At 53.6% G+C, this 9,810-nt stretch overlaps 1 protein-coding gene across 5 annotated transcripts in view; it reads left to right on the top strand.

Moving 5' to 3' along the window:
- Positions 1-762: 762 nt before the first annotated feature.
- Positions 763-9,810, top strand: part of BAZ1B (bromodomain adjacent to zinc finger domain 1B) — a 53,015-nt gene continuing 43,967 nt past the window's right edge. For 2 of the 5 annotated variants that reach the window (XR_013923087.1, XM_080356942.1), the window contains exons 1-3: positions 764-1,034; positions 7,488-7,604; positions 9,610-9,754. Coding sequence is in view for 3 of the 5 variants with exons in the window: in XM_080356942.1 (XP_080213068.1) it covers positions 922-1,034; positions 7,488-7,604; positions 9,610-9,754 (375 nt within the window). In the remaining 2 variants the exon portion in view is untranslated. Of the gene's footprint in view, positions 1,035-7,487; positions 7,605-9,609; positions 9,755-9,810 lie in introns of all 5 variants that reach the window. The other 3 variants (XR_013923088.1, XM_080356943.1, XM_080356941.1) reach the window with 2 other exon arrangements.

Here is a 9,810-nt window from a genome sequence, read left to right as displayed (position 1 = left end):
GGACCCCGACTCCGCCGCCCCCGCTGTTCGCTGTGCGCCCCGGGCCGGCGGTGCCCAGAGCCGCCACTCGGAGCACCGGGGCCGTCCCCAGCCCCCCCGCCGCGCCCCGGAGCCGAGCCGGCTGTTCCGCTGCCCCTGGACGGGCCCTGCCCGCCGGACATCCCCGGCTGCACAAACCGGCGGGCACGGCGACACCGGCCGCGGACCTTCGCCCGCACCAGGGCCCGGCCGGCGGGAGGCGCCGCTTCGCCTCCCCGCGGAGCTGAGGGGCCCGGTCCGCCGAGGCGAGCCCGGTGCTGAGGACCCGCTCCGGCAGGATCCAGGCCCGGCTCCTCGGCCCCGCCGCCCGGAGCTCCCCGAGGGGCGGCTGCGCCACCGGCCCGCCGGACCCGCGGTCCCACAATGCCCCGCGCGCCCCTGCGCCTTTAAGGGGTGGTGGGCGGCACGAGCCGACCGAGGAGGACAAAGCCCGGCGCGCGGCCCCGCCGCAGTACCCGGATGGGCGGGGGGGCGGGGGCGCGACCCGATTGGCCGCCGCGGGAAAGGGGGCGGGCGGATAACGGAGCCACAAGATGGAGTCGCGCTCTCTGCTGCTTACATAACGCGACCTCTCACCTCGCGCGTGGTGCAAGCCAGCTTGCTGCGCCGGTGGGCGGGACGACGCGGAGAGAGTGGTGGGCTGTGCAGCCAATCCAGAGCCGGGAGCGCCCGTGTCCCGCCAGTGTGCTCTCGGGGCTGGGGCGACGGGGGCGGGCCCTGCGGGGCGGGAGGCAGGTTGGGGTGCGCGCGGCGAGGCTGGGCCCGCCGCCCGCGCGGGAGGGGGAGGGAAATCTCCCGCCATTTTTCAATCCTCCCGCCCGGGTCCCGCCGCCGCCGCCGGGGTCGTCACGCGGATCCGCCGGCTCCGGCCGCGCTCCCGCCATGGCGCCGCTGCTGGGCCGCAAGCCCTTCCCGCTGGCCAAGCCGCTGCCGCCGGGGGAGCCGGGGGAGCGGTTCGTCATCCCCCACACGCAGGAGGCCTTCCGCACTCGCGAGTATCCGCCCGGCGGGGGGCGCGGGGAGACGAGGACGGGGCGGCGGGGAGGACGGGGGGGGTTCGGTGCCGCCGCTGTCACCTGCCGCGGCGGCCGCCCCCGGGCCGAGCGGCCCCGCCGCTGCTGGGCGCGGAACCGGCCTCGGGCGGCCCCGCGCAGGGGGCTGGGGCGGAACAAAGCGGGAGCGGGGCCTTCGGGCGGGAGCGGCCCGGCCCGCGCTGCCCCTGCGGCCGCTTGCGCACGGACAAGTTTCCGGGCCGGTTCACACGCGGGGGCAGCGGGGCCGGGCCGCTCGGAGCCGCCGCTGACGGGGAAGGGCCGCCCGCGGGCCGGGCAGCTGGGGCTGGTTAACGCAATTAGCGCGGGAGCAGCGCCGGGGGGTGCGGTGCGATTTTGGGGTGTGAGCCCCGTGGGTAGGGGCTGGGATTGAAACTGGAGACTCCCACAAGGAGGAGAATGAAGCGGTGACAGAAGCAACTCGCCTGTGGACAGCCCAGCTTTTCTGTCCGAATGTGAGTTTTGCATGAAAAACCACATTTTGTGTGTGTGTTATTCTACAAGAGTCAGCGTGTGACGGTCCCCGAGCGGCAGGACGCGGGCAGGTGACTGTCACGGCCCGCGTGTCACAGCCCGCGTGTCACGGCCCACGTGTCACAGCCGGGGCGGCCGGGGCCGGGTGGGCCGGCGGGGTCAGGCCCGTGCGCCCCCGCCTGCGAACTGCTGGTTTGTCTGTGTTAAAAGGACCAAAACCGCAAGAAGCGAGGACGGGAAGTGAGGCGGGAATGCGTGAATATGGGAACGTACCTCAGAGATCTCGGTGGTGTGGAAGACAAAGGGACTCCGGAACTTGTACAGACCCCTGTGCTGGAGAGGGTCTCGTTCCCTCCGCGTGAGGAACGCCCAGTGAGAGTCTCTAGGAAGGATTAGGCAGGTCTTGAAGAGGAAATGCCTGTCCGAGTGCACATAGACATTGCTAATGCATTCAGCCCAATAAAATGAGACTGGAGAGTGCGTATATACTTGCTTTTTAACAGTATTTTAAGTTAAAGCATCCAGTCTGTGACTCAAATACCTGCTCTTGTGGTGTGTGCAAACTGAAAGTAGCTCAGTCATCCCTCTGGTCTGATGAGGTGGAGACTTGTTCTCTCGCTTTCAGTATGAGGAACCCTCAGTGAACAAAAAGAGTTTAATCCTAATTACTTCTTTTGTGAGAGATGTGGCTCTTGTGGATCTGTGAGTAGCTGCAGGACATGTTTCTGCAGATACTTGGAGGGTATTAACATTAGAGGAATAGAGGATGGTTTCTCATCCTCAGAGGGGCTGGTGGCAGCTGCAGGGTCAGAAGGAAGCAAGTGCTGAGGTTCTGGACAGATGCTCTTCTCTTGCAGAAAGCACTGCATGGGGCGCCAGGGGACACGGACAGCCCGGCGTGTTCTAGAAAGTTCGTCTTGGCAGATAGAGGTCATGAAGCTAAAAGGAGAAACTAAGTGATGTTTGGTTTTTCTGTCTTGCTTTCTTGACTGTAACAGGCAAAAAGTGGAACAGAAAATTGCAAATGAATAAGTTGAAGGGATCTGTTACCCCAAGAAGACTTGGCGCTGGTGTTTTTGGTCACTTGTGTCTTAGGCAGTGTATCTTAGGTAGTGTAGAGGAATGGCTTTTGTGGGTGCTGTGGCCTGTGGAGGGGCTGTGCCGAGCGGTACCCAAGTTCCCTTGAAAAACTATTGATCAGCTGTTCCCCAGGAGGGGGTACAGGTTATTGCCCTGCACAGCTACGAATGGGCTATTTGAAAGACTTAAAAAGTTGTTAAAGAGTCTTTCAGTTTTCCTTGGCCAGGGTTTGCAGCTGTGGATGGGGCTGATTGGGCTGAGCTGAGCTGTCTGCTCAGGGGCTGGGCAGCACTAGGCACGGAGTGGGCTGCTCATTGGAGTTCAGGTCTTTATTTGGGTCTGATGTTTATTTGGAGCTTTATTTGGTGTCCTGTGACTGCCAGATCCCCCAAAAACCTTTTAAGAGAAGCTGTGCTGTGTAGAGCCCATTGTGTCCTGTAAAAGCTTTGGGCTCACGATGCCTGACTGGGAGGGAGCGATGGGCATGGGCATCGCTGGGCACTCGATGTGGAGCTCTGGGATCTGCTCTGAGCTGTGTGAGGCGTCAGGCATGTAGAATCTCAGAATCATTTTGGTTGGAAAAGCCCCTCAAGATCATGGAGTCCAACCATAACCCACCCCTGGCACTGCCCCATGTCCTGAGAACCTCATGTCCGTCTGTCCAACCCTCCAGGGATGGTGACTCCAGCACTGCCCTGGGCAGCCTGTTCCAATGCCCCACAGCCCTTTGGGGAAGAAATTGTTCCCCACATCCAACCTCAACCTCCCCTGGTGCAACTTGAGGCCGTTTCCTCTGCTCCTGGCGCTTGTTCCTGGGGAGCAGAGCCCGACCCCCCTGGCTCCAAGCTCCTTTCAGGCAGTTCAGAGATCAGAAGGTCTCCCCTCAGCTCCTGTTCTCCAGCTGAACCCCCCAGGTCCCTCAGCCGCTCCATCACATTGTGCTCCAGCCCCTCACCAGCTCCGTTCCCTTCTCTCCACTCACTCCAGCACTTCAAGGCCTTTCCTGGCATGAGATGCCCAAAACTGCCCCCAGGATTCGAGGTTTGTCCTCCCCAGGTCCCAGCACAGGGACGGTCACTGCCCTGGGCCTGCTGGCCACACCAGTGCTGTACCAGCCAGGACACCTTTTGGCCACTTGGACACACACTGGTTCATTCAGCTGCTGTTGACCAACACCCCCAGGTCCTTGTTTCACGGATGGTACAATCTTGTCTGGTTTATGTCACCTGTGCACCTGGTCTGTGGGATATGCACTGGGCATTTGGCGTCTACCAAAAGCCAGGATGTGTTCCCTGCTGAGCGGCTCATTCTGCTCCAGCGCTGGAGCTGCTGCAGCTCAAGGGTGCTGGGTTTGGAGAGGTGACCACCTGGTGCTGGCAGGGACGGCCTGTTCCAGCCCAGGCTTTCCTTCAGCCGTCAGCCTATGGTTTGGAAAGCTGTGTTGTTTTCCTCCCCAGATAAAAGCGTGCTGGCTGTTGGTGTTTTTGTACAGTAAGGAGCACGGAGTACAAGAGGAATTAGCGTGCGGAGTGAAGGCTGTTCACATCTTCACTGTGAGATGAGCCAGTCTAACTCTGGCTGAAAGATGGCAGCACCAAATCACAGTCGTGTCATACTCTACATCTATAAATATAAAATATAGAATTATTTTATATATATTCTAAACACCCCTGAGGTGTTTAAAAGACATGTAGATGAGGTTCTCAGGGACATGGGTCAGTGCCAGGGCTGGGTTATGGTTGGACTTGATGATCTTGAGAGTCTCTTCCAAACAAAATAATTCTATAATTTTATATATATATATATATGTGTGTGTGTGTATATATATGTGTGTGTGTGTATATATATGTGTGTGTGTGTATATATATATATCTATAGGGCAACTTTTCTACCCACACAGGGACTAGTGTCTTATAAAGTACCCACCTTCCTGGTAAGTTTGCTTTCTTACCTAATACAAGTGGAAACAATTAAGATACTCCAAAGCTATTTTGGAGTTGATAGTAATTGCTGGGAGAGCATCAGTAACCCAGGAAGAAGTAAATTTTGTATCTGCGTAATATTCCTCTTATGCAGTGGTTACCTTGTTTACTTTTAAACATTTTTCTTTGAGTCCCTTGTTTCTAAAGTAACTCTTGTGCCTTTCCCCATTAAGTGTTCTTCAGCGCACGCAAACAGATGTGATGTATTAACTGTTACACAGTGGGTAGTCATCTGTTTACTTTAGCGTGTGTGTTATTCGTGGCTTTTGGGGGAATGTTCACAAGTAGCTGGTGTCCAGGGTTTTTTATGTGTTATTGTGCTGGGAATCGGTGACAGTGGCAGCTGGGCTGTGTGGATGGTTGGTTATGGCACGGCACTGCGCCCGCACTCGTGTCCTGGATCAGACCCGCTCAACAGCCTGAAATGTGTTGGGTTTGTTTCCAGTCTGAGTGGGAAGGACAAATAGTGTATGTGTAGTGGAAAGTTTGAGCTATAGGAAGCTTTGCAAAAACGTTCTCCTGTGTTTTGGCTGTGTGCTCAGCCAGGGTGTCAGAGCAGGACCTGGTTTGGATCTTCCCGTAGGGCACAGGGCGAGGGCACTGGGGACGCAGCGGCCACGGGGGCAATGTGCGCTGAGCTGACCCGCGACGGGCTTAAATTGCATTGCATAGCTGAGCTGGACAGGGAAGCTGCTGTGCCTGCTGCTTTGAAATTCGGGGTTGAGCTAAAAAATATGAGTCCTGATAGGGTGAGATTGAGCTTGTTCTCATAGGTGTGTGTGAGGAGGGGAAAGGAGAATGCTTGTGTTAGCATGGGAAGCGGTGTTTGCAAAACCCATGTCTTTCAATTATTTTTCAACTGGAAATGAGCATTTATTTGCTATCCTTGCTGGAAGGAAAGGAATCTCCTCACAAGTCTAGAGAGAAGAAAGTTGCTAAATGTAGGAGGGAAGACTATAATTTTATTTCCTAGCTGTATCTCAAAGACTTATTTATAGTTATGCTGCTGAAGATTTATTCAGGTGATGTGCTGAACCCTAAAAAGGTGCCTTTTCTGTAGCACTCGTGTCACAGCTGCGCGTCCAGGAGGGACACAGGGGTGATGTGCAGGGGACGAGGGGAGGGCAGGGGCTGTGCCACCCTGGCTCTTCAGGTTCCTGAAAGGGCTGAATTTGCTTTTAAATCTTCCTTCTGCGGGAAAGGCGGAGGAAGCAATAGTATTATGGTTGCAATTTAGTTGTTCTTAAAGTGGTTAATTGTTGTAAATACGAGGAAGACTCCTGGCTTCTTGTTTGAAGGCTCCAGCTTAGCATTGCTACAAAATTGTGCTCCGCTAGCAATTGTGGTGTGGCCGATGGTGCAGCTGAGCTCCTGCAGGCTGTGCCTGCCCCTCTGCCCTGGAGCGCTGCTGGTTCCCATGGAAACCTGAGCATCTCCGAGGCCTCAGGGAGGGTCAGAACAGGCCAGGAGGCTCCGGGCTGGGTGGGGTGAGGACTTGTCAGATTGCAGTTCATCCCCTGCCCAAGCTGGGGAACTGCGGGACTTCTGCGTGGTTTCAGGAGCTTTTCCAGGCAGCGGGATCTCTGGAGCCTGTTCCTGCGTCTGTCATGGGGACTGGAATGTACCTGTGTGTCAACACCCATGGTACAGCTGCTTTCTCATGGAGCTGTGAAGAAATGTCCGAGAAAACTGGCTTTGTTGGAGTTGTGTCTTGGCTTCCTAATAGGAATCTTAAAAAATAAAAAATAATTTAAAAAAATAAGGTTAGTTGCACTAAAATTTCCTTGCAGCACAAAGTGGCTGTGGGTGCTGCGCTGTGGCTGCTGACTCGGCCTCTTGGGAACGTGGAGCGATCTGCTTATTCCCACTGAGACTCGTCACCGCGGTGCTGCCGCAGACGTGCTTTGTGCTTTCCGCACACTCGAGTAGCAGGGGAAGGTGCTTTTCTTGTCTCTGTTGTGTTTTCTCCACTTAAATTACCACCCGTAAGCATATGGCACCTTGAGGAGGCTGCTACGGTGTGGCTTGGTGTGGATTTACACTGTGCCAGCTTCTCTGATAGTTGTGCCTGTACGTGTGCTATCCGTAGAAAGTGTGAAGTAGCTTCTGCCTGTTTTTGGTGATGGTTTATTAGGGCTTAGGTGTGTGCAGCACGGCCCGGGTGCTGCCAGCAGGAGCGAACGCTGTAATTCACGGTGCTCCCCGCTCTGCGGAGACTCACCCGGGCACCTCGTAACCCTGATGGCAGGAGAGCTGGTCCTTGAGGACGCGGTTGGTGAGAAAGGTCATGATGTGCTCACGCACACGCTGCTCTGGTTGTACCCACGGGAACGCGGCCTTTGGAGTGATTCCCGTTTCAAAGCTGCTGAGCTTTTTCCTCAAAAGATTTGGGGTGCTGGGTAGACTGGTAATTTCTGTCTAGAATTTGTACACCACCCTAGGGCACTCAGAGTAGCAGTTCCCCAGCAGTTATTGTTGAGCATTCCACGGCATTCCCTGCAACAGCTCCTGCATATGCTTGTGATATTGTGAGTGGGATTTTCCAATGAATCGGGCTGGAAAAGCTGAAAAGTAGCTTAGCAATGCCACCAAACTGAACTGGCGGGGCTGCGGCTCCTGTCCCGGTATGGAACAGGACGGGCTTTCCAGCTGCAGAAAGCTCCGGTGCATCCTGGCCTGAAAACTGATGGCATTTAGTGCGGTATCGCCACGGTAGACGCAGGGTTGTGCTGTGCTGTTGCCATCCTCAGCCTTCGCGCACCCCAATAGTACGGTTTTAACTGAATTCGATTGTCTTGTGCTGCTGTGATGATGTTCTCCACCGCAAAAATCCTGTTTTCCTGAGCTGCCGCTTCTCCAGAGAGTATGAAGCGCGTTTGGAGAGATACAGCGAGCGCATCTGGACGTGCAAAAGCACTGGGAGCAGCCAACTGACCCACAAGGAGGCCTGGGAGGAGGAGCAGGAGGTGGCCGAGCTGTAAGTACCAGGGAGGGAACCAGTGTGTGTCCTCAGGCTTTGGGTGCATGTGGGGTAAGAGATTGCTGCTTGATGAGGTGAGTTAATTAGGGGTTTTTTTTTACTGGCTGTAAGTAGATCTGGGGATTCTGGTGATGGAAGCAAATTAAGTCCAAATTTGATGCCATCACTACTGCAGTGGAGTGGTGCACTTACTCAGTGCTGTATCTCAGTATTACTTGACCTAAAATAGTTCAGCATATGGTGCTTGGCATATTTTAAAGCACCTAGAGCAATGGGAATTTTTCAGAGGGAAAAAAATCTTGAAGGAGCTAAAGTGCAAATACAGTAAAAAGAGACCATTGAAGTGTTTCACATCAGCCAGGTCCACAGCTGTCATTATTTTTTCCACATCTGCATTGGAATCAGTTGTACTAAATAAGAAAGATTATTTTGAGGTGGGGTTTTTGGGGATCATGTTGACTTGAATCAATAAAGACCAAAGGGAAACCAGCAAGCCATTCATTACTCTGCCAACCCACGGGTGCCGGTGTCCCTGCCCCCTCCCCGGCCCCATGTCCCATCTGAGACCATTGGGGCGGCTGCAGAGATGGGATTTTCCATAAAGGTGCAAGTCCTTGGCTCAAACACCTTTGTGATTACAAAATTATATGAACTATGCCAAACAAACAACACGTTTCTCTGTTCTCTGAACTGGTGACCCTAGTTTAAACCAGAGAGATTGTCAGCAGCTCTATCTGAGAGGTGAAATTTGCTGCTGCCTCTGCCATGGAGCATCCACATTTCTGATTAACTGGCAATATCACAGGGTTAGTAGCCTAAGGAGAAACTCACCGTCATTTGAGGTTAATCACATCCTTAAAGGCAACAAATAAGAAACCTGTTTGCTCATGGTCCTGACGTCTGTGGGGGCTGGAGTTGTCTGTGGCTGCTCCTCCCGCTGCTCTGGGTTGGCAGAGCCCATCCTGAGCTGGGCTGTAAGTCCTGACTCACAAATCACTGCTCTAGTGTCACTTACTTTTGCTTAACACTGTTGGGTTGATTGGCCACTTCTGAAGACGTTAAGAAATGTAAATGAAATATAAATGGAAGTTTTCTCGAGCAATTTAGCTGTAGTGACTCTAAATGTGGAAAAAAAGACTGTGAAATGAGATTTTGGTTTTGTCTCTTTGAAATGGGATTAAAAGCTTCCTAGCCGGTTTACTGGTGGCTTTATTACCTGACACTGGTCCTAATAAAAAAAGTTCATTAAAGGGATAAATTTGTTCGTGGCAGTTGCAGAACAGCAGACACAGCTGAACATTGTCAGCAAGGGACCCCTGAGCCTGGGCAGCTAAACAGGGCTTGGAAAAATGGAATAGTTTGTTCCTCCTTGCGGTAACTTGAAGCGGGCTTCACTTTTTGGCCAGAAAGCTTTATGCAATACATTTCATAGTGCTGCTGGCAGGTAACCGACCTGATTCTTTAGGACGATAAAGTCAATCAGGCAAATTTGTAACAGCCCTTTCTCTTGGAATGAAAACGTTTGAAGATTGATGGTGAACCAGACAGAATGTTCCTCTCTGGGAAGTTAATGTGGTTGTGAAGCCTGTGTCTGTCTTCACTGTGGCAGCAGTCTGTTTGGAAGGAATGCTAAACCTCTATCGGCATCATGTTATTGTTGGAAACAAGAATTTAAACTAACAAGCCCCAGAATAATGATGTGGTCTTGAAATATACTTAACATCTACTAGGGAAGGAGCAATAACCAGCAGGAACAGGCTCCCCAGCACCGCTGGAACCCTCAGGATGCTCCTTCTGGGCAGGACGAGGACAATTTCACTGTCACGCCAATGACCTTTGTGGGTGCAGGGGAGGGTGGCAAAATCCTGGGGTGTTCGCATGTGAATGCGGCATCTGCCCCAACATTGTCCTGCTGTTAACGTTCGGAATTGCGATGTGGGAGCTGCTTTGTGCTTTGGCTTTTATTCCCTGAATGATGCAAATTTCTTATGTGCTTGCTTAGCTTGAAGGAGGAGTTCCCCATCTGGTATGAGAAGCTGGTGCTGGAAATCGTGCACCACAACACCGTGTCTTTGGAGAAGCTGGTGGATGCAGCTTGGCTGGAGATCATGACCAAGTTTGCAGTGGGAGAAGAGTGTGACTTTGAGGTGAGGATTTGGTTTCCATTTTATCCCAGAGCTAATTTTGGATATCTGAGGGCAGG

This window comes from Nesoenas mayeri (assembly GCF_963082525.1).
Source record: "Nesoenas mayeri genome assembly, chromosome: 20".
In the NCBI taxonomy this organism is placed as follows: domain Eukaryota; kingdom Metazoa; phylum Chordata; class Aves; order Columbiformes; family Columbidae; genus Nesoenas; species Nesoenas mayeri.
Note: the sequence above shows the minus strand (reverse complement) of the source record. Positions and strands in the feature narration are given on the sequence as shown.